This window comes from Myxocyprinus asiaticus, chromosome 4, assembly GCF_019703515.2.
Source record: "Myxocyprinus asiaticus isolate MX2 ecotype Aquarium Trade chromosome 4, UBuf_Myxa_2, whole genome shotgun sequence".
NCBI classification, from domain to species: domain Eukaryota; kingdom Metazoa; phylum Chordata; class Actinopteri; order Cypriniformes; family Catostomidae; genus Myxocyprinus; species Myxocyprinus asiaticus.
This window is the reverse complement of record NC_059347.1, coordinates 5,061,445-5,087,073: the sequence shown is the minus strand read 5'-3', so window position 1 is coordinate 5,087,073 and position 25,629 is coordinate 5,061,445. Positions and strand designations below refer to the sequence as shown.

The following is a 25,629-nucleotide window of genomic DNA, read 5'->3' as shown; positions in this document are numbered from 1 at the left end:
GAAACAGAAGCTGTACTTACTTATCGGCTTCATGTGAAATGTTAGTTTCTTCCACCGTTTACCAGCAGTGGTGCTCCAACAGAATCAACAGACCCATGGCAAAAGAAAACACATTTTACCGAGTTGTGAATGTCCGTGTGCAGTCTGAACGCAAAATAACATCAAGGAAACAGGTCTTTCAAATGAGTCGTGTGTGTGTGTATACCGATTCACTAACAAATGATTCTTATGAATGATTATTTTTAGTAAATCAAAATAGACAGTGCAACCAGTGTTGTCCGTCAAACAAAAGACTCTAATGAATTGATTCTTTTCAGTGAATCAAAAACAGACTGCACATTCTGTATTACGACTCAAGATGGCACCGAGTATGGCTGCTGCGTTGCGAGCTCCGAAACAACATTGTAGTGTTTTGTTTGTTTTGTTTACAATTCTTATGTTTTTTGTATTGGATGTTGTCTGCCTTATTGTCTATGACAGACAAACACTTTTGGACATTGGTTCAGCAATTATACACCGTTAACCAGACTTCAAATTCCTCAATGCCGATCCGCTGTTTACAAACACACCAGTGGAGCCCTTTGTCTGGGCTGCCCGGCCGCGAAAACGCAAAAGGAAAAGGGGAAACAGAGCCGGCGTTCTCATCAGAGTAAGACATCGTGCAAATCAACCTCCGCTACCCAGTATTCTACTGGCAAATGTTCAGTCTCTGGATAACAAGCTCTGCGAGCTGAGAGCGCAGATCTCTTTCCAACGAGAGACGAGGGAATGATGCATTATCTGCCTTACGAAAACGTGGATGTCTGCTGAGATTCCAGATTCAGCCATTGAACCCACGGGGTTCTCCATGCACCGAGCGGACAGAGCGAAAGACCTCTCAGGTAAAAGCAGAGGTGGTGGTGTATGTTTTATGATCAACAAATCCTGGTGTGATCAGAGGAACGTACATTCTATCAAGTCTTTCTGCTCTCCTGATCTGGAATTTCTCATGCTTCTGTGTCGACCATTCTGGCTACTGAGGGAATTCACAGCGGTCATTATCAGTGCTGTGTACATCCCGCCACAAGCCGACACAGACCGGGCACTCAAGGAACTGTACGGGATTATAAGCAAGCAGGAAACCGCACACCCTGAGGCCGCGTTCATTGTGACTGGGGACTTTAATTAAGCCAGTTTCAAATCAGTCGCACCAAAATACCACCAACACATCAGTTTCAACACACGAGGGGACCGGGTTTTGGACCATTGCTACTCTCCCTTCTGGGACGGCTACAAATCCCTCCCCCACCCACCATTTGGCAAATCGGACCACTCTTCCATTCTGCTTCTGCCCGCTTACAGGCAGAAACTGAAACAGGAAGCACCCACCTTCAGAATGATCCAGTGCTGTTCGGACCAATCAGACTCTATGATACAAGACTGTTTTGATCACGCGGACTGGAAGATGTTCCGGTCCGCCTCTGATGACGACATCGAGCTTTACGCTGATAGCATAACGTGTTTCATCAGAAAGTGCATAGAGGACGTCGTTCCGACCAGAAAAATACGGATCTACCCGAACCAGAAACCTTGGATCTATAGTGATGTTCGCATGGCACTTGATGCGCGGACCTCCGCTTTTAATTCCGGGAATACGGAGGAGCATAAACAAGCCAGTAATGCCCTCCGAAAATCAGAACAGCAAAACGTCAGTACAGGAACAAGATTGAAGGACAGTTTAACACCACCAACTCTAGAACCATGTGGCAGGGAATTAACATCATCACAGACTTTAAAGGGAATAAAAACTCTGCTGTGAACACCGCTGCCTCTCTCCCGGATGAGCTAAATACTTTTTATGCTCGTTTTGGGGTAAATAACACCACCCTCGTGGAGAGAGTTCTCGCGGCTGAAGCTACAGAGGTTAGTTCACTCTCCGTCTCTGTAGTGGATGTAACCCGATCCTTCCGACGAATGAATATCCGCAAAGCCGTGGGTCCAGATGGCATTCCGGGCCGTGTCATCAGAGCGTGCGCGAACCAACTGGCTGGTGTTTTTACGGACATTTTCAACCTTTCCCTCTCTTTGTCTGTAGTCCCCACATGCTTTAAAATGTCCACCATTGTGCCTGTCCCAAAGCAATCCAAAATCACTTGTTTAAATGACTGGTGTCCTGTTGCTCTGACCCCCATCATCAGCAAATGCTTTGAGAGACTAATCAGAGATTACATCTGCTCTGTGCTGCCTCCCTCACTAGACCCATTGCAGTTTGCTTACTGCAACAACCGCTCCACTGATGATGCCTTTGCATCTACAATACACACTGCTCTCTCCCACCTGGAAAGAAAGAACACTTATGTGAGAATGTTGTTTGTAGACTACAGCTCAGCATTCAACACCATAGTGCCCTCCAAGCTAGATGAGAAACTCCGGGCTCTGGGCTTAAACAGCTCGCTGTGCAGCTGGATCCTGGACTTCCTGTCAAGCAGATGCCAGGTGGTTAGAATGGGCAGCAACATCTCCTCATCACTGACCCTCAACACTGGAGTCCCGCAGGGCTGTGTTCTCAGCCCACTCCTGTATTCCCTGTACACACATGACTGTGTGGCAACACACAGCTCCAATGCCATCATTAAGTTTGCTGATGATACGACAGTGGTAGGTCTGATCACTGACAATGATGAAACAGCCTACAGAGAGGAGGTGCACACTCTGACACACTGGTGTCAGGAGCACAACCTCTCCCTCAGCATCAGTAAGACAAAGGAGCTTGTGGTGGACTTCAGGAGAAAAGATGGAGAACACAGTCCCATCACCATTAATGGAGAACCAGTGGAGAGAGTCAGCAGCTTCAAGTTCCTGGGTGTCCACATCACTGAGGAACTAACATGGTCCATCCACACTGAAGCCGTTGTGAAGAAGGCTCATCAGCGCCTCTTCTTCCTGAGACGGCTGAGGAACTTTGGAATGAACTGCCACAACCTCACACAGTTCTACACCTGCACTGTAGAGAGCATCCTGACTGGCTGCATCTCCGCCTGGTACGGCAATAGCACCGCCCACAACCGCAAAGCACTGCAAAGGGTGGTGCGAACTGCCAGACACATCATCGGAGATGAGCTTCCCTCCCCCCAGGACATATATACCAGGCGGTGTGTGAAAAAAGCTCGGAGGATCATCAGAGACTCCAGCCACCCGAGCCATGGGCTGTTCTCACTGCTACCATCAGGCAGGCGGTATCGCAGCATCAGGACCCGCACCAGCCGACTTCATTGATAGCTTCTTCCCCCAAGCAATCAGACTTTTGAACTCTTGATCTCTCATGATCAAATTCATCAGCACTGCACTTTATTACTCTTACTCTTATATCTCACACCGGACTGTCATAAATTATATTATTATTATATTATATTCTCTCTTAACAACACACTGGCAACTTACTATCAACCGACAGCCTGAATGTCAATACAGTACAATACAACTTACTGTACATTCTATATATACTATATATACTTTTTTATTGTATAATGTGTATTCTATATTGTGTGTATTGTATACTGTACATTGTATGTTATTATTTGTATATTGTGTTGTGTGTAATTATGTGTATATTAGATTTTAAATTGTGTTGTAAATCTGATGTCTATTGTAAATTGGTATATGTCTCATCACTGTCATGACTACTGTGTTGCTCGGAACTGCACCCAAGAATTTCACACACTATTGCACTTGTGTATATGGTTGTGTGACAATAAAAGTGATTTTTTTTTTATTTATTTTTTTTATTATTTTCAGTGTAGTTGAAAATGACTCTTATGAACTGGTTCTTTTAATAAATCATTCAGAAAGACTCTCAAACTGACTGACTCATTTTTCTATGCCAAGTCTTTAAAGATACATATTTTTCAACAAGATGTTTTCTGTAATAAATATGAATTTATTAAAAAGCATTAAAACATCAAATTTCTCAGCGAATAATCAGAGTAATGGCAAGTAGCATGTAAACAGGATTGAAGTGGTTGGCCCAAATCATGTAAACATCTTAATCTAATTATTCCTTAAACTCTGAATATTGCAATAATCAGAGTATTGGTGTACATGTAAAAGTAGCCACTTTGGCACTATAATAATTCCTGTGTTCGTTTAGAGTGACCGTTTAGACTCCTTCCAACAATATTACTCGACCAATGGTATGTGTTGGGATCAGGACTATCTCTTTTTTTGACCAGTGGCAGATGAGGGGCATATTCAGAAAACTGTTTTGAAAACAATGTTTATTTTTGCAATTCCATTCAGTGGTGCTAGTGTCGCAGAAATGACATACTTTAGCTTTAATAAATAATTATGCCTTAACGGATGTTCAGATTTTTTTTATACTAAAACAAGTGCAGCAGCGTCTATTCACATGAAACATTTAGGCATCAGTGCGTATATTATCTATTATAGTTTCTCGTACTGTTAAATGTGGTACTATCACGTGTCTGGATGGCAATATGCATAAGGTTATTATATGGAGATAAGGTTATGCATAGTAAAAACAAGTGTTGTAAGCTCCATATATGGTCATTTTGGGGAGGAGACGGTAAATAATGCATGTGCATGTACACACAATCTTCGCTAACTGGGATTTATAAAAGGAAATATGCACAGGTTTTGGCGTACGTACGGTTTTATAAATCTGAAAACTTTTAGTTTTAAATCTTTGCCAAGTTTTATACATGAGGCCTCTGATCTTTTTTTTTTTTTTCTTTTTTGTTTTTTTTCCCAATTTGGAATGCCAAATTCCTAATGCGCTTTAAGTCCTTGTGGTGGTGTAGAGACTCGCCTCAATCCGGGTGGCGGAGGATGAATCTCAGTTGCCTCCGCGTATGAGATGTCAATCCGCGCATCTTATCACGTGGCTTGTTGAGCGTGTTACCGCGGAGACGTAGCGGACCTGCGGAGGCCCACGCTATTCTCCGCGCATCCACGCACAACTCACCACGCGCCCCACCGAGAGCGAGAGCCACATTATAGTGACCATGAGGAGGTTACCCCATGTGACTCTACCCTCCCTAGGAACCCAGCCAATATGGTTGCTTAGGAGAACTGGCTGGAGTCACTCAGCACACCCTGGATTTGAACTCACGACTCCAGGGGTGGTAGTCAGCGTCAATACTTGCTGAGCTACCCAGGCCCCAAGGCCCCTGATCTTTAACTATTCGATTCTGAGAAAGGAGAGTTGAATGTTCAGTTGAACCAATACATCAGTAAAATGGATTTCCATTAAGCGTATGTGGCACGCATCATCTTAGATGTTTCATGTTCATATTTTTGTACTAAACATCTAAAAAAGAGTGAATGTTATTTCAATTCTCAATTTCAGGAACGTTATAAATTAAAAACATTGCAAAAGCATCTGTTGAATGTCGTTCTAACATCCGTCAGGGAATGTTCTATTGCAGATGAGAAAATATTCTAACAATAACAACTTCCAAATGAAATGCACATAATGAATAGATGACTCTGCGACCTACAATACATGTGCTTTCAAGGTTGTTGGAAGCCCACTCTCCAGCAGTTCAGAGTGAATTGAATGTTACAGCATTTATTTGAACTGAAAGTTTGTGTTAATCTTATTTCTCTGTGAAGCATGTGATATGGAGAAGAGCATGTATTGTGACTGAAAGATGTGTGAAAAATTTAAAATTCAAGACATTTATCTTTAATGCTGTGTAACTGGCTCCTCCTTCCCTCAGCATCAGAGTTCAGAGGGAAGCCTAAGGAATTTTACATCTGGGAATTTAGGTTCCCTGCTTCCCATGTTCCAAGTCTAAGATTAGTTGCTTTATTTTGATGCCAATGGTGACCATTCTGACCTCATTGGAATCCTGGCTGGGTTCTGATAACACCATACTCAGAATTGCCCATCTACTGTAATTCTAAATACTGGAGTTTCAACCATAAGACAACCATAGCATTCCCGCTAAAATTATGAATGTTAAGGGATTTAGGTAGCAATTTATTTTTTATTTTATTTATTTTTTTTTTACAGTTTTTCACTATATATATATATTGTAAAATATTGTAAAATAGTTTTTTAGAAGAAAACAAATATGAATAACCTTCTAGTACACCTCCTATCAGAAGCTAATTAACTAATTGTCTAAAGTCTTGACATCATTTTCTGGAATTTTCCAAGCTGCTTAAAGGCACAGTTAGCTTAGTGTATGTAAACTTCTGACCAACTTGAATTATGATATAGTCCATTAAAAGTGAAACAATCTGTCTGTTAACAATTGTTGGAAAAATTACTTGTGTCATGCACAAAGTAGATGTCCTAAATGACTTGGCAAAACTATAGTTTGCTAATATGAAATCTGTGGAGTGGTTAAAAAAATGAGTTTTAATGACTTCAAGTTAGTGTATGTAAACTTCTAACTTCAACTGAAGGCCTATATGGTGTTTTTTTTTTTTTTTTTTCATTTTTAAAAGATACACACTTTTATAAGTAGGCCATATACTGCAGCAAAATGCACCACACACACACACACACACACACACACACACAAAAATAAACAAATTCAGTGTACAATTAAAATGTATTTTGTGAAATGTCAAAGGTTTTTGCCATAAATAAAAAGACCATATGGTCTGTTCTGTTGTCACTGTCAAAGATTGTTATGACACACTGGCTACCTAGTGAGCACACAAACCAGGGGCCGGATTCACAAAACGTTCTTAGAAGAAATTTCTTCTTAACTACCATTTTCTTCTTAATTTGTTACTTAAGAAAAAAGTTACGAATATTTTGTATTCCCGAATAAACTTCTTAAGAAAGTTCTTATATTTTTTCTTAAAAATGTTCTTAAGAACAAACTTAAGAAGCATTCAAATTCGCAAAAAAAAAAAAAAAAAAAAAATCTTAAATAACATTTTAAACTGTCATTTTAATTAACTGGGTTTTTCATGTCGAGTCTGAAGTCGCAATTGGCTGTTAACGTAGAAATGTGATTTTTAGACCAAAAAAAAAAAAAATATATGTTTTTTGACTGTTTAGTGTTTAATTATATTTTTATTTTCAGCTTGTAAACCATGTAAATGTTGTCACCAAATTCAAAAAATAAATTTTGTTTTGAAGCTTCTTAATGTGGTGACCAATCATGCTAACGGATGCGCTGCATATAGCGCTCTCTCTCCGTGATCTTTAGAGTTCATAGAAACATAATAATTATAACATTAGAAAGCTGAGACTTTCTTTTTCACCCCTCATCCACATCCCTATCAGAGTTGGGCACAGTGGAGACAGCCTCCGCCACCCTTTTCCCATTTACCCGCCTCTTAATTTCCGACGTAATATTATTATCAAGCTTCCCAAGGAGAACTTTTTCTTTGCAGTAATTTCCTCAAGAACTTCCAGCCCTTGTCTATTGAAGTTTTTGTTTCTTTTCTTTTCCTCCATGTCAAATTAAAAGTTATCAAATGGTTAGCAACAAGTAAATTCTCCTTTGACGGTTAATGTCATTAAACTAACACATCTCATGCACTTTACATTCAAAAAAAATATTGCGAGGTGCTTGCTACTTAAAAAAAAGATTTATTGATACATTTATCGTTACAATTTACCAGTGTTGAAGTATTGAATTTGTTGTAGGCTATTAGACAAGGCAACTCCATGCGCAGGCTGATCAGACAATTTCAAAGCCTGTCTTTTTATTCTTAAAAAAAAAAAATTAAGATGTTCTTAAGAATATATTTGAGAACTTCTTAAGAATTTTTCAAGAATTGCACTTATGAACGTTCTTACGAACTTCTTATAATTTATCCTAAGAACTTTATTAATTTTTTCTTAAAAACATTTTCATGAATCCGCCCCAGTACCCTCAAAACAAGACAGATATATACAATACTAGCTCCAAAAGTGCTTCAATGTGAAATCATTACCATCTATGATTACCCCCTTTTTTGTGTTATTTATAGGTTATTAATGCGAATAACTAATAATTAAGCATTTGGGAGAAGATTTCTCAACTCGGTTATTGCAGGATAAGTCTTTTTTCCCGTTCTTACTGTTCGTGATGATCATGTATCTGATGAGCGGGTGTGGAAAAGAGACATAGCGCACATGTTTAAGTGACGGAGAGAGTGCACAAATGGTTTCTATCGTGCCCGCTGTAACGATGTTGTCAACAGGCAGACGAAGAGACGATGACGATGACGTGATGAACCCAAGTGCAGTTTTATTTACAAACGTGGAATCCCAAAAAATACCTAACTATAAACGTGAACTAAACATGAACATATACTACTTGAATTGACATGAAACTAGACCTGGCTTGGCCTGGCTTGGCGTGGCGTGGCGTGGCGTGGCGTGGCGTGGCGTGGCGTGGCGTGGCGTGGCGTAAACAAAACAACAAAGTTACATTCACAATACCTGACGAAGGACAATGGAAAACATGAGGGCTTAAATGCTTGGACATGGGAGAACACATGACAAAGATGACCAATGACAAGACTAAACTATAAAGAAGATAACAAGACTAAATGAACTTAAACCAATGAAAAGACAAGACTAATAACAAAGTAATCAAACAATGAACCAATGGAAACAAGACACATGAACAGGGGAAACACATGACAAGATCACATGAGGGAACAGGAAATCACATGACATGACAACAGGAACTAGATTTTCAAAATAAAAGACATGAAAAACATGAACCAACAGAATAAACATGACACCCGCACTCTTGTTAGTTGCTTATAATCAGATTTGTATTCGCATCTTTGAAGTTTAATTTATTATTTTCATCCGTTTGCTGTTTCTTTTTCTCTATCATTCCAGCAATTTAGTGATACTGGGAATTACCTTAAATGCTCCAGAAAATTTACACCTTAAAATGCATGCACATTTAAAAATTGTATGTGATGACAACATCACGTGGAACACAAAAAGATAGTTTGCGGGGGGGTGTACGGGAAACCTGTTTGAAAGCAGTCATTATTTTTGTTTTTTTCTGTTTTTCTTATTTTTTATCTTTAGAATAAACAAATTAAGAACTGACCACAAGGGCTGCACGGTTAGGAGGAAAAATGTGATATGCACTAAACTTGGATAATGTGACAGCGATATGCAATGCGATAAACCTAAGATTAATGGGTCAAAATCAAATGTTATCATTTCAAGAAGATCTACCTCGAGAAAATTATATCCAAGGGAAATGAATTGACATTCTGTAAAATGTATTATCCAGCATTAAACAAAATTTAAACAAAGGGTAGAGTAAATTCACAGTTTACATGTGCAAAATTATATCACAAGATAAACAAATTATGGGGAGAATGGAGCATTGACATTTTTCTCCATTTTCTGTTTTCCAACTCCCCGCTTACTCCCAGATAATCTTTTCTCATATTGCTTATTTATATGTACTTACATTTTTATCTGAAAAAGTAGGCCTCCTGAACAAAGTAGGCTTTAGGCTAAGCCTACACTGAACGACTTTTTAGATCACAAATGCCTTATTTTATAGACAAAACATTATTTTCCAATCTATCATGATGTTCTTCTCCAATGTGCCAAAAAGAGCTAGCATCTTAAAACCCTGCATCTCTTACAAAATCATTAAAATTTTAAGGTGTCTTCCTGAAAAGGGCGCTTACCAGCCGAAAAAAGCAGAATCCTCCATTTGGCTGTATGCAAAACTCAGGACATTTTTGACGTTTTGACAGGGAACACTTGTACACGAAAAATATGCTTGTTTAAATCTGCTTATTTCAAGGATTGAACATTGAACATGGAAATCCGCCTGTGCAATCTCCAGAAAATTATTTTCTTTCAAACGACTGTGATTGGTGCATCATGAACAGCATTGAGAAAAGTAACAGGTGCGACGTGACAACACAATTTATGTGCCACTTCAGAAGAGGTAGGAGAATAATTTGCACATGAATCATTATATTAAGGACCTTTAATAGTTGTTGTTTTCTGTGTGGTAAAAATGCCCAGATGTTGGTCAGGACATGATTTCCTGAAATTGATAGTGACATGTCTTTATCATCTCTACCTAAAGCTACGCCTATTGGTTAACTGATTGAGTAATTTATGGATCAGTGTTGACTCGAGACAGGTTTCAAAGAACAAATCTTTTACAAACTGGACATGACTATTCGCAAACTCTCTGTAAATGTGAAGATAGAAACAACAAAATTTAGTCACAGAGAAAGGGAAAAGACACAAAGTTCTGAAGGTTCTTTCTGCTGCAGGTAGGCCCGTCTGATGAGCGTGAACCCTCTCACTCGCTTCGAGTGAGTGAAACAGCCCTTAAAGACCCATGAAATCTAAATTAAATAATGTTTTTGTTGCTTTCAGACCACATCTATTTGCTTTAAGGTCATCAATATCCTAGTGTACTTCTAAACATTGACAAAATTTGCTTTTAGCAGATATACACAATTAAAATGTACAGTCTTTCACTTCCAGGAAAAAAAAAGAAAAAAAAGTTGATTGAAACAATGCACTGGAGAAATGTTGTCTCTCTAGAACAAGAATGTCCCCTCCCCTTCATCTGCTCAAACACACGTGTCTGCACTCTCAATGGTGTTAATGATGCCTTAGGCACTTTGAAGGAGATCAAGCATGATACCCATGCTGTAGTGATGATCCAAACAGAATTTCCAATATTAATAACTTGAACAATGAGTTCAGACTTACCATAGAATGACAAGTAAGTGTTCTTTATTCTTTTTGTTTTGTGTAATGTGATTCAAAACATTGATAGATTGATCATTTACATGATTGTTCCTCATTCAGCTGCATTGGACTTGCGCAACAGTTCCAGCCTCTATTTTCGCTGTCTGTCTAAAATTAAATGATTTAATTTTCAAATATCAAATGTGAATTCATTAATATGTTTTATATGCAAACCACCAAGTTACATTATTTATTTTTACAATAGAACATTTACAATCAGTATTTACCTGGCACATTTATTTAAGTATTATAAAACTAGAAAACATCCTAATGTATATAATTGGGTCAAAAATATAATGATCAACAGCAGTATTTAACTAGATAGCTGTGAATCGTTTTAGAACCATTTCGTTTAACTGAATTCAAACTTTATCAAAACTTTGTTTGTTTTAGCATCCCAAACAGACTACTTAGCAACATTGGCTCAGACAATGGTGTGAGTTAGGGGCGGGGCTACCTGTATGGTCAACCAATAAAGATGGGTGCGTGTATGGGAAACCTGTTTGAAAGCAGTCACTATTTTTGCATTTCCATTAGGTGACACTAGTTGTGCAGAAATTGTCCTTCTGTGTGGACTGTGTGTTTTATCTTCGTTATAATTTATGCATAATTTAATTTCATTTAAACTGACTGATCTCAGTTCAGAAAACTCTGGGCTGTTAGTAAAGGGTTAAACTTTTGACATACTGAGTCATGTGACAAAACAACATGGCGCCGATCACAGCGGAGTTTGTCATTGGGAGAAACACCAACAAAACTACTTCTGGTAAGAAACCTTATTAACTTTTTACATTAAAAACCTGTTTGAGTCAAAAGATAAGAGTCTCTAGTTTCATCCAATATGCCATTAAAAAAAATATGATCCACTATAGTGGACTACGGTGCTATTTTTTTTCACTTAAACATCCATATTTACTGTACATTATCACACTGAGAATCAGTGAGTGCATCCAAAAGCTGAAAAATGTTGCTTTCAGAGGCTTTATATGGAGTTAGGATGAAAATAAGGTGCACATCAAACTGTTCTGAGACCAGTGAAGACAGACTGCACACTTGAGGTTAAGTCATTCACTAAATAGGGAGCAAGGGATCATCCTATAGCTTTCCTTTGCAGCCAAGTGCATTCACTCCTAAAATCCAACCAAAAGTTCAGGTTCAGGTTGCAAATGATGTTTGAACCACTCAACATGTTTGGCAGACATGGGAAAATGGTAATAAGTACTTAAATTCGGAATTTATAATTTATTATAACATGGTTGGCAGTGACTGGATGATGCTGGCCATTACTTTGAATCTGAATTATTTATGCAAATTTCTGATTGGTAAAATGCTTCAGCACTGGCTATCACTTGTTTGTTTGACAGTGCAAAGAAAGAACATTGAGATTTTGTTGCCAAAGCAGAAAAATCAATGTAACATAAAAGTATAATCAAGTCAAATTATTTTTATTTGTGTAGTTTGTTATTATTAATATTATTATTATTATTATTATTATTATTATTATTATTTTATTTTGTGTGTGTGTGTGCTTTTCCCAATACACATTGTTCCAAAGCAGCTTTACAGAAAATCAGCTGTAACATCTGTAACGTCTTAAAAACATGAATAACCAACACTCCTAGTAACATAATAAACCATTTGATAAAACAAACGAACAACAAACAAAAAAACAATAATAATTCTATAACTTGATATTATTTAGAATTTCCCAACTTAGTCCCGCTTTCCCCATATGAGGACATTAATTTTTAGGAAAACTATTTGCTCTAATTAATATTATCATTATTATTATTATTTTGCCTTTTTTATTAGGGGCTACTAGTTACTAATCAAAACGGGACATGAAAAATGCAAACAGCAGTCATGCTCAGATCTCAGGAGGTTGAGTTAGTACTGTCACTACTTTTAGATAGTTCCTCTCCAACAATGCACACCTACTGTAAATGAACTGGAAACCTTACAACTCCACAGAATGTCAGTGTTTTCAGCAGTGTGACAATTCCTGAGAGAGATTCGACTGATACACAACTTACAGTATGGGGAAATATTTGTCTAACTGAGAAGGCCAAGAAAACATATTTATTTGTCTAGCCACAACATGAGAAGTCTGCACCATGTATGGCCACAGCCAGTCCACAGGTCAAGATGGGGCGTATACACACTCACAACACAATGGGTCATTCTTCTACAGTTTGGCTCTCACACACATACACCTCCTCAGGCGTCTCGAACCCTCAGACTGACAGCTCACTTTCTGCTCCCCCAGTCCCCCCTTCTTGGTCCATTCAGCCAATTATATCCCTCAGAAGACAGGAAGTGAAATGTGACTCCATGGTCTGAGCCCCATGCTTTAATCCTGGGCATGGCTGGAGGCCAACCAAGCCAATCACACAGACACACACAATCTCACACACTCGCTATTGAGGATTACAGTGAGCAGGGTCACACACATTCTCTCAGTGAAGGACTATGGCCTGTACAAGGCGGTGAGGATTACCACATTAACTCAGGTTCTCCATTTCTTGATGCCATTTCCTTTCCTCACTGGATGATGCCGACTGTTTCCCTCTTTCTCCCTCCACAGCTGAGCGCCGGATCTGAGTGCAGCTGCGACGTGGGTCCTGACGGAACCAAGAAGAAGAAAACCAAAAACCTGTAAGTCCCATTCATTTTTTTAGTGCGATCTATGTTTGTAAGTGTTGTTGATGAGTTGTTGCCACAGTGTGATTTTTCTCCACCATTTCAAATGCGAAATATCAAATAAATATTCTCCAGTTATTTCTCAGAAATCTCAGAGTTGATCCTGAGTTCTTCCATTCCTTTCTTTCCCTATGTTGTTTTCACTGCTGATTTGTGTTATTGTCACAAAAAATTGTGGTACGTATTGAAACAGTGAGATGGAGCGCTAGATCACAGCTTGAATCGCAGGAAGTAAAAGCAACAGAGAATTGCACGACAGTCCCTGAACTGATGTGTTTTTTTAAGAGAGTATAAGATTGAATCAGTAGTTAAGGCAGAAATTTTGACTCTGTAAAGTTAGAATCTAAATGTGATTGGACCCTTACGTTGATCCCAGACACCACACCTAATAAACGGACTAATCCTTTTTGGGATTTAGTGAGTGATTAAATGTTTAGATTGTCTATCACATTTCTATATAGGGTCCAGTTGTACCTCAAATGTAGTGAAGACAAGTAAATGAAAGCATAGCCGTAGGATGTGTGTGTGTGTCATAAAGTTGCCAACTTTCTACTAGCTTAATATGGGACAATGTATGTGTGATGTATGTGTTTCAGGTCTATTTCTCTCAATGTGAGAAATGTTCCCAGCAGTTTGGGTGTGAGATGCCAAAATATATTCAATACGGAACACTATTTTGTTTGCTTAAATATGGGATGATTCTGTTTTATACAGGATGGTTGGCAACCCTAGTGTGTCAGTTCCAAAACCTAGTGAGCTGGGTGAAATTGGCATGCTGCCTTTAAAGACCTTATTTTAAATACCTTATGAGGTTCCATTTGGGTTAGAATGATGTCTCAAGGAGCTAATACACATCTAGCAAAATCACAGAAAAAACAAGTATGACAACATTTTAAACAAAATGGCCCAAAAAAGGTGTTTTTGAGTTTGTTGAGATGGTTCAAAACAGCTTGACAGCACTAACTTTCAGGAAAACGTTGTTCTGGCAGTTGAACACCTTAATGCCTTTGGTCAACGTAATCAGTGAGTGTGACCGGGTGCTCAGCCTACTTTGACAGCTAGTTTTCTGGGTAATTTCTTCAAATTAAGAATTTCTTCGTCAAAATCTGTCAACATTAACACATTAAAATGCAGAGTGGCCATTCTTTTATATACCCTTCTTTGCAGTATCGATGTCTTTAAAAAAAAAAAAAAAAAAACAAGTATGTATATATATATATATATATATATATATATATATATATATATATATATATATATATATATATATATATAAATGTATTCATGATCTTATGTGGATTCTTTTCACACAGTTCAACATAAAAAAACATCCTATGGTAACAGGTGCATATTATGATCATGTATAGCATGTTAGCATTAGCGGCATGAATGCAAGATGTAAACATGACAAATTACACACTATCTACTGTAATATATTACTTTAAATCACATCGAGTGGTTAAAACAGCTTCTTTTACTGATCTCATGTGGATTATCACATTGATTTACATGCAGTTTCAATAGTTCGTATGTTAATGTAATCTTGTGTTGGAACAGTAAACGTATTTTGGCTTGTTGTCCGCATACTGAGGGCTCAGAGCTCGAGACTCGACTCGAGTCCTGATTACACCCCCCCAGCCCCCAGACTTTACTTATTACGTATTTAGATAATGAATCTAGAGAATAGGTGCAGATGGGGTGGAGTTGGGATGTCAGGAGAGTTGTCACAGGAAGCAGGTAAGCAGCATCTTATATACTCCTGCTCGTGGGCTGTGATTTGTCAGATTAAAATTATCATGCTCCTCCCGAACCTCTGTTAATTAACTCCATTTGTTGTCAGTACAATGTGCATCTCAAACAAAAGTTTTTTGAGTCTTTAGAAGGTTAGTTGCCTCTGTAGATATGTATGTAGATATGCAGCTCACTAGGTGTTGGAACAGAGCTTTTGTGTGTGTGTGTGGGGGGGGGGGGGGGGGGTTTAAGTGGTTTACAAGGACTTTTGGGTTACTTTTTAGGTTACAAACTGGTAATTACAAGGGCATTATGCTATAAATGTGGTTTATGAGGACATTTCTAGTGTCCCCATAATTCAAATAGTTTAAAAACATACTAAACAATGTTTTATTGAAAATGTAAAAATGCAGAAAGTTTTTTGTGAGGGTTACGTTTAGGGGTAGGGTTAGGGTAAGGGGATAGAATCTATAGTTTGTAAAGTATAAAAATCATTATGTCTATGGAGAGTCCTCATAATGATAGCTGCACCAACGTGTGTGTGTGCGTGCGTGTGTGTGCGTGTGTGCTCGATCATGAGTGATACTATTTTGTAAAGTAAGCTCATCAGAGATATTCAATCAGAGCCTTTAAGTTTGAGGTGTGAATTGTTGGTGGGTTTTGCGATCAGGTGAAAAGATTCAATAACACCTTTAACACCAACAGAACAATAGAATGCTCTCTGACCATACAACTGCATTTGCTTTGAATAGTTAGATCAGTACAGTAAGGCAAAGCTTGTACGTTCTTATGATATAATCACTCTGTTATTTACATTTCAGCAATTGATGATATAATGTACAAATTATAATAAGAAAATCATTAAATGATTAACAGATCAATAGTTATTGCATTTTCAAAAGGTCAGAAGGGCAAATCTGAGGAAAACTGTCAAGAAATGTCTAGGTCATATTTAGTAATGTCACACTTTTGCAGTTTGCATCTCTTAATAGTCCTAAAAAATAAGCTTAATTTTCTTGATGCTAAACATTATTTCTTTTGACTTTGGAATGAATTTTTTTTTGTTTTGTTTTTTGTTTTTGTTTTTTTGAGTCTCACCCAGAATGTCATGAAACTCTAATTCACATTTTCATTAAAACTCGGGTTGGTGACAAATGTTGAAACTTCTTTCAACATCAAGATCTTAGGTTAACCTTTCAATTCATGTTAGACAGTGTATATTTTAGGTGCTGTAATTAGTCACAAAGTTTTCCGTGTCAACTTTTTTTGTTTTTGTTTTTTCAATTAACTTTCATAGTCCCGCAGTGTGACAAATGCATTTTTACAAGGACAAATATTCCAATTAATATGAGATTATAAAGACTGCATGTTCAGTAATATATAAGAATATGATAAAATGTATTTTAAATAGTTTTTGATGAAATATAGCAGTGTAGCACTTCACACTACAGGACATGCTTGAAATGTCATGTCAACTAGTACTCAAACATGCAGTGTTGATCTGTTAAGCATGAAATAACATTTGCTAACAACTCATTTATAAAATATATTATAAAGTGTTAAAAATAATTTTAAGAATTTCCAGCTGGCTAGAGCAATATGGTTAACATGCCTGTCATCATAGTCAACATTGGTGCAATACAATATACCATAGATACACACACACATGCACACACACACAGAAACATACATGTAGCTTGCAGCTGTTCAGATTCTGCTGTTTCAGCTGCGTTAGAGAGAGAGAGTGTGTGTGTGTGTGCGCACATGTGTGTGTCAAGTGTGTGTGTCAAGTGTTTGCATATAAATCTGCCTGTTGGCCAGAAACCCTTGTTCGTGTTAACTCTACTAACCTTTTGAATTATCTTTGGTTTACTGAGTTTATTAAGACCTATATTTTTATTGACCTAGACCAAGATGACCAAGATGACCTAGTTGACCAACATACGCGTGCGCGCACACACACAGACACGCATGCATAAGATGATTGTAAATAAAATCATTTTATTTCGGACGAACAGTGAAAATAAAGGGGCTAGATTAGCTTTGTAGCGCAACCAAAATAAGAACAGAATTTCTGTCAATTGAGTGCACATTGCATCACATCACATTGGGTGCTTGGAGTGTAGATAAATTTGTTGATTACAAGTGGAGCAATTAAGTTTTGCATTTTGAGTTGTTGTGAAAACTTTTCATGGTGAGGGCATCATCTCACCTTCTGGCCTGTGAGAGTGCTAGTTCATGGTTCAAGGCCAGATTTAAGGGGCCATAGAAGAAGGTAATACCCACTATAGCACCACTTGCGGTAAAACTGAAAATGCAACATGTACGAGTTGTGGCATGAACTGCACTTTGAGACATTTTAGAATGTAGCTACGCGATAAATTAACCTTGGGTTGCTAGAAGTGTCTACATTTATGTTCTTGTATATGTTTCAGGCCTAATTAATGCATGTTTAATCAGTTCGGTAATATATAATCTCAGCAAAAAAAGAAATGTCCCTTTTTCAGGACACTGTATTTTAAAGATAATTTTGTAAAAATCCAAATAACTGATCTTTATTGTAAAGGGTTTAAACAATGTTTTCCATGCTTGTTCAATGAACCATAAACAATTAATGAACATGCACCTGTGGAATGGTCCTTAAGAAACTAACAGCTTACAGACGGTAGGCAATTAAGGTCACATTTATAAAGATTTAGGAGACTAAAGAGACTTTCTACTGACTCTGAAAAACACAGAAAGAAAAATGCCCCTGCTCATCTGCGTGAACGTGCCTTAGGCATGCTGCATGGAGGCATGAGGACTGCAGATGTGACCAGGGCAATAAATTGCAATGTCCATACTATGAGACGCCTAAGACAGCGCTACATGGAGACAGGAAGACAGCTGATTGTCCTCGCAGTGGCAGACCATGTGTAACAACACCTGCACAGGATCGGTACATCTGAATATCACACCTGCGGGACAGGTACAGGATGGCAACAACAACTGCCTGAGATACACCACGAACGCACAATCCCTCCATCAGTGTTCAGATTGTCCACAACAAGTTGAGAGAGGCTGGACTGAGGGCTTGTATGCCTGTTGTAAAGCAGGTCCTTGCCAGACATCACGGGCAACAACGTCGCCTATGGGCACAAACCCACCTACGCTGGACCAGACAGGACTGTCAAAAAGTGCTCTTCAGTGATGAGTCGTGGTTTTGTCTCACCAGGGGTGATGGTCGGACTCGCGTTTATCGTCGAAGGAATGAGCATTACACCGAGGCCTGTACTCTGGAGCAGGATCGATTTGAAGGGAGGGTCCGTCATGGTCTGGGGCGGTGTGTCACAGCATCATAGGACTGAGCTTGTTGTCATTGCAGGCAATCTCAACGTGACCCTCCAGCATGACAATTCCACCAGCCATACTGCTCGTTCTGTGCATGATTTCCTGCAAGACAGGAATGTCAGTGTTCTGCCATGACCAGCGAAGAGCCCGGATCTCAATCGCATTGAGCACGTCTGGGACCTGTTGGATCGTAGGGTGAGGGCTACCATTCCCCCCAGAAATGTCCGGGAACTTGCAAGTGCCTTGGTGGAAGAGTTGGGTATCATCTCACAGCAAGAACTGGCAAATCTGGTGCAGTCCATGAGGAGGAGATGCACTGCAGTACTTAATGCAGCTGGTGGCCATACCAGATACTGACTGTTACTTTTGACTTTGACCCCCTTTTGTTCAGGGACACATTATTCCATTTCTGTTAGTCACATGTCTGTGAAACTTGCTCAGTTTATGTCTTAGTTGTTGAATATTTTTAAGTTCATACAAATATTTACACATGTTAAGTTTGCTGAAAATAAAAGCAGTTGAAAGTGAGAGGACGTTTCTTTTTTGATGAGTTTATATATATATATATATATATATATATATATATATATATATATATATATATATATATATATATATATATATAATCTTTCCAGATATGTCAATGGACACTTACATGATGATTGTGGAAGTTATAAACATGAATCATAAATAACATTAACATTGAACACATAATTGATTCTACATTTGGAGTATTTCAGTTTACTCTAAATGCAACTAGTCAACTAGACCAGTACCAAACCAGCTCTTAGCAGAATAAACCAATCTAGACCAGCTTGGAAATTAGGTAAAGCTGGTCTTTTCAGCAGGGTTAAAATTAGCTTAAATGTAACTAAAATGTATTGCTTCTTGCATAAACAACATCTCAAGTTCCCACACTCTCTAGGGATCTGTTCTCAGGGGCAATTTTAAGCTAAAAGCTCTTGAGGGGCAGTTTTGAGCTAAAAGCTCCTGATGGGGCAAAAGAGAAATACTGCACAGATCATTAAATGTGGTAGCAGTCATACTTAGTTAGCTCTAACAGTGGGAAGTTGTGTGTTTTTCTTTCTTTCTTTCTTTCTTTCTTTCTTTCTTTCTTTCTTTCAAAGAACTCATTTAAGATGACTCTGGCACCTGGTTTCTGACAGAAAGCAGACACAAGCACTCATCTTAGATCAGTAGCTGCAGACTTCTGGCGAAAAATAAAGACGTCCAGTCTGCATGTTGAACTGAACTGAGAGCAGATAAACTGCACACTCACCCAGAGAACCCGTGTTAGCTGGTTTCCTGGTACTGAATGCTTTTGCAGGCTGTAACTTTCACTGTCAACATGAGCTTGCGACCACGGTTCCCAGGTATGCTCCAGGCTCCCTGGAACAGCCACAATCATACTACTTTCTTGAACGTTAGTGTTTAAAGAGAAATTCATAAATTACTGAGGATCTGATAAAAGCCATTGAACACGACTGCAGTAAAACATTCTTCAGTAGCCAATAGTATGCACTCTATTTTTAAGTCATGTATGAATAAATTATATGAACTGCAACTTTTGTTCTCTTGGATGCCAAAATAAACAAACTAGCTAGATTTGTGTACTACTAATTTAATGCCATCGATTTTCTGAAGATGAAATTAAAAGAAACAGGAAATTATCCTGAGTGGGAACTTGAACTATCTTCCTTTGACCCTTTTTTCCTTCTAAACCATCATTAAAAGCAGTAGTTACTTTAAGACAGCAACAAGAGGAGCCTCCATTATTGACCTGATAATAACCAATCTCATAGAATTTGGCTCCCCTAGGTTTAAAGTCCCGCAGGAAGACTCAATCACCATCTACTTTAAACTAATTAGACAATGTCTGGAATATTCCAGTGTTCTCTTAGCTGCAAGCTCTAAAAATAGGATCTGTCCTTAGAAAGAGTACCAAAAAAAAGAGCACTCAGGATGATAGATAGATAGATAGATAGATAGATAGATAGATAGATAGATAATATTGATATTCTGGAATATAGTAAGCAACAGTAATATTGCAAGGAATAAACCTCATTGAGTATAAAATGGGAACATTTTCTTTTTAAGGTCAAACCATTTTAGTTGCAACTTTAATTGTGCTATACCACACGTTCTTTGCCATAATCCAACTGTATGTGGAACAGGTAGTGTGTTGTAAAAACACACACACACAATACAACAGCCTACGGTCATGCAGATCCCCTGTGATTGGCTCACGTTAGTCCCACCTCCCTGTGTTCCTGTGCTATTTAAAGATATGGAGGCTCTCACTGTAGTTGGAGGAATGTGATTATTTGACAACCCTGTCCTGAGCATACCGCTCTACAAACCCCTCAAACACACACGTTACACACAATGGTGGATTTCTCTGAGAAGTACTTGGAAAGGTAGGCACCAAATGCTCCGACAAGTGTTCTCCTCTGCTGATCTGAGAGTTCTCAGATTAATGAGAAGTGAAATAGAGAGACATAAAAATAGACAGCACGAGTTTGGAAATGAGGGGAGAAATTTGAGGGTGCCTGGAGTTCAGATTTCCTGTGGTTTGTCCGTGATAGGTAGTTTGAGAAAGCTCCACGTGAGACATTGATGTTTTAGATTTTCCTTCTTGTGGATTTTTATGTTTGATTTGCTTTGGAGTTTTGGAGTTCCTGCTTTGTACTGTTGTTGTTGAAGCTCTTGTTTTGTCTAATTAGTGATGGTTTAAATCTGGCAGTATTCTTGTGTGTTATGTGTCCTTACATGATGCTCGTCCCCAAAGAATTTTAGAATTCTGTTCTCTGGATAGATTCAGCAAAATGCAGCTTGTGAAACTTACTTGTTGTTTGCTTCTAGTTGTTGAGGTTGAGTTAATGTTCTGAAACTTCTAAAACTTAAAAAGAGCCTGGGTGAATCTTGCCCACATCACATTTCACCCCAACTCCCACCCCCCCCCCCCCCCCACAGTTGCATTGTGACAATTTTCATGACAACTAAGCACATGTTTTTTCACAAATTTCTATTACTACAATACAAACAAATCTATACATCATGGTATTATTTGTTGTACTGACTGTGTGTCATGCTGATTTAGATAAAGAAGAAAAAAAGATACAAGAATCTAATTAAAATCATCTTTGAAAAAAAAAAAACTTAAGTAAAATGTTTAATTACATTATGGTATATTTGCCTTTTTTGTTTAGTTATCACACACACACACACACACACACACACACACACACATATATATATATATATATATATATATATATATATATATATATATATATATATATATATATATATATGTATATATATATATGATTTTGGAGTAAAATGTGACCTGGAAATTCACTCAACTGCTTTGTAAGTTGAAGAAGTTCCAGAGCATTCATTTTCACATAACATTGTGTTGACATTCCATTAGGTGATTACATGCTCTGAATTCTGAGATTCTTAGATTTTTGTTGTGAAGTTCATGAAAATTAAATTGAGTCCCTCTTAATGTATTGTCACGAGAGGGTGACATTCAGAGGGATGACCAGACATTTACCCACTACTTAACAGGAGTAGATAGAGTATACAGACTATTGCAAACACACGGAATGACACATTACCTAAACAAAAACAGTTTAAAGCAACATTAACATTTTGCATTGCTAAATCAATGTTCTGGTTCAGAAATCCAATGCTTCTGAAACTGGACTACTTTTAAGATGAGAGCCTGGACCGAACCGCATCTGTTTTAAATTGAAGTACCACAGCATGTCACAACATTAGCCATCATGTTCTAAATGTCTTCCCACCACAAGCGTCCTGGTTTCTCAACCCAGAATAGCACTGAACTCTATAATGGGCTGTAATATGAGCCAGGCAGAGAGGGAATTGGCAAAGCCTGGAGATAATTGTGGCTTGCGACCATCTCTTCTCCTCCTCTATCTCTGGCTTTCCCGCAGGGCTCGCCGGGGGAAAATGTCTGTTGACGGGCTCAGAGGAGCTGGATCAGAGCTTCCTAATTTGATAATTTCCAGTGAGGGCGCGTCCTTCCTGCCAAGAGATTATAGGCCTGTTCCATTAGGAGGTGCGGAACAGCTGTTTCTGCTCGATAAGTAGCAAAATGTTTTTCTCTAAATGTGGGGTCATGAAAGGGCTCTGAAGTGTGATGGACGTTTCACTGCTGCCCCACTCAAAGGAGATTTGCTGCAAGAAATGTTTTCCATAACAGAGCCACTGGAGTTCCCAAAAGTGTTTATGGACATAGCAACCAGAGCCTCATATGGATGCACTGTTGAAGCTTTTTATTTTATTTTTATAATTTGCACAGATGAATCTCACCAGGAACGTGTATAAAGAAAGTGAACAGAGTACGTTTTGATTTAACGTGACTTCAAAGAATAACTGACGTGTATGCAAATTTTTCCCACTCAGGTTATTTGCATTTAGCAGATATTGACGCGCATAACTTGTACTCTGTAACATATTTTCACTGGCATGGCTTTTTCGCATGCTGAAGAGGAAGCTGACTGATGCCACATAGCTGTGAAGCTAGCGGTGTAGCAGAGCGATGTGGAATCTCAACACTGTGGTACTGAGGGCCAGAGGGAATGTGTTTCCTGTGCCACGTGCGTGCGTGCACACACACACACACACACACACATGCTAACTGAACTCCTGATGTGGGATCAATTTTGCTTAGTAAAATAATATTTCACCCGATAATGAAAATGTATTCATTGTTCACTCATTTACCTCATGTAATGACAAACATATTTTATTTTGTGGAACACAAATAGATGTTATGCAGAACGTCTAAGCTGCTGATTTCCATACAGCTACAGTGGATGGTGATTTATGCTGCCAAACTCCTAAAAGGACAAAAAAAGTGCCATAAAGTATCATAAAAGTATGAGCTTTGTGTGAGGAACAGACAGAAATTCAAACCATTATTCACTGATAATCCTCCCATTCGCCGGAGCTCCCAAATCTCATTCCCCAGCACAACATTGTAACCTTATTTCTTGCATGTCACAAGACCAATGCAACAAGATCATTATAGGGCAAGTAAAAAAATAAAATAAAAATGCAAATGACATTTGAGAGCTACACCAGAGGGGAATATTTTCAGTGAATAACAACTTTAATTTTGATCTGATCCTCACACAAATCTTTCATGTGACTTAAGAACTTTTTTTTGTAGCTTGGAATTTTAAATCACTGTCTACTTTGCTTGTATGGAAAGCAGACGCTTGAACATACTACTTGAGATCTTTTCTGTTTAATAGAAGAAAAAAGAATTATACAGGTGAGTAAATTATGGCAGATTTCTATTTTTGTGTGAGCTTTTCCTTTAAGGCATATTGTTCATAACAGAGCTCTGATATCTAAAAACTGACCATAGATTTCTAGAATGTGGAACAAGATTGATAGATACACTTAATTTGTCTTGAAAAGAAACTGAGTTTTGAAAAATGCACCTAGGTTAAACAAGCTTTTAAGTGTTTTTCTTTCACCCCATCATGTGCATATTATATATTGGTGGATACAATCGCACAGCCCTGTAAAGTATTAATCTATAATATATTCAGTAGGTGGATAGCCATCTCAAATATCCACTAGGTGGAGGCATTGGATTTAATGTCATTCCATTTACAACCCTCTGTATTTTAGGTCATTGAAACATCTGCATAAGGACAAAATCGGCCTTGTTTTATTTCTGCATTACTTGTAGACTTGTAGAACTGTTTTGAGAGCAGTTACTTTTTTTCTTTTTTCTTTGCATTTCATCCGGTACTTTCTGATTTCTGTGTATGGCCGACTGTTATTTCCACCAAAGCAACGCAGCTGATGAGATCGTTGTGAACCCAGACCAGATCCATAAACCAGTTTCATTACACTCACAAATATTTTCCAGGGCCAATAAAATGACGAGAATCTTTCCTCTTTTGTGTCGATCCAGCACCTTCCTTCCCTGCCCCTCTTGATTTAAGACATCATGCATAACTCAGTGCCCACATGACAGGGACTTCCCCATCCCATACCATAGTAAGATAAATATCAAGCATAAAAGGAATCAGTTGACTGCTGAGACTTATTGTGAATAAATAGAAGATTACAAAAATATATTGTTTGTCTATTATTTCCATGCAGTCTCTGGTATTTGTATATGAGTATTGACAGTTTTGTAGCTGTAATTACAGAAGAGCTGTACACCTGCTATTATCTTCACCTGCCAATAATCTGCTTTCTGCCTCATTATATGATTGGAATCCACATGAGATCATTAAAACACACTGCTATAACAACACAATTATGATTGGAAGTAAAATATATGCACACGATAATGTTTATTTTATAGTGTTTACTATTCTGTATTTAGGCACTAATGCTAACGGCTAATGTTATTTGCGACCAGAATCACAAGAAAAATGATTCACATAGCTAAGAGTTTTAAAGTTATCATCCTCAAGTTTGAAATAGAACATTATCAGACTTGTGGCTTTGCTCCATTATGTTTCTATGCATCAACAAGTTCAGTGTCATATATTATTTCATATAAATATTTATAAAAAATAAAAAAAAGCTGATCACTTTACAATAAATGTGAGCTTTTCTTATAAAAATAAATAAATAAATAAATAAATAAATAAATCATGACTTTTATTGATTTTTACTTTTAACAACAAACTTCCAAGTGTCTCCTTTCAAAAGAGACCAAAATTATGCCTGTAATACAATGTGGGGATGAACTACAGCCATTGCATTTTGAATATTTCCTTTTAGGCTTGTGCTCAAAACAAGGGGGCGCACGTTAACCAATATGTCCAGATTTCCACTTGGAAGTTAAAAAGGTGGAAGTTACCTTACTATGATAGGCAACAAAGAGTCCAAAATGAATAAAACACCATTTGCAGTTTATCATGCAACCAAAATCCCAATGATAACCAGATAAAAGTAAGATTTGGTGCATAACATGGGCCTGCAATATACTGGGGAAAGATAAGGGGATTATTACATAGAAAATGGCTATTTACAAGGAATTTGTGTACCTGAATCCCCAGCTGCCTTTTGTAGTGCCTAAATATTTCAACATGGCACCTGAAAATAATTCAGACAAGACAAATTTGGTTGAGTGAACCATCTCCAGTGCTGCA

At 38.0% G+C, this 25,629-nt stretch overlaps 1 protein-coding gene across 8 annotated transcripts in view; it reads left to right on the top strand.

Annotated features, from left to right (window-relative positions):
• The window catches only part of rgs3a (regulator of G protein signaling 3a), a 325,489-nt gene that overhangs the window by 286,795 nt on the left and 13,065 nt on the right, over positions 1 to 25,629 (top strand). For 6 of the 8 annotated variants that reach the window (XM_051689346.1, XM_051689356.1, XM_051689393.1 and 3 more), the window contains one exon: positions 13,296 to 13,366. In XM_051689346.1, the coding sequence (XP_051545306.1) occupies positions 13,296 to 13,366 (71 nt within the window). Of the gene's footprint in view, positions 1 to 12,932; positions 13,198 to 13,295; positions 13,367 to 20,758; positions 20,890 to 25,629 lie in introns of those variants that run through there. The other 2 variants (XM_051689421.1, XM_051689403.1) reach the window with 2 other exon arrangements.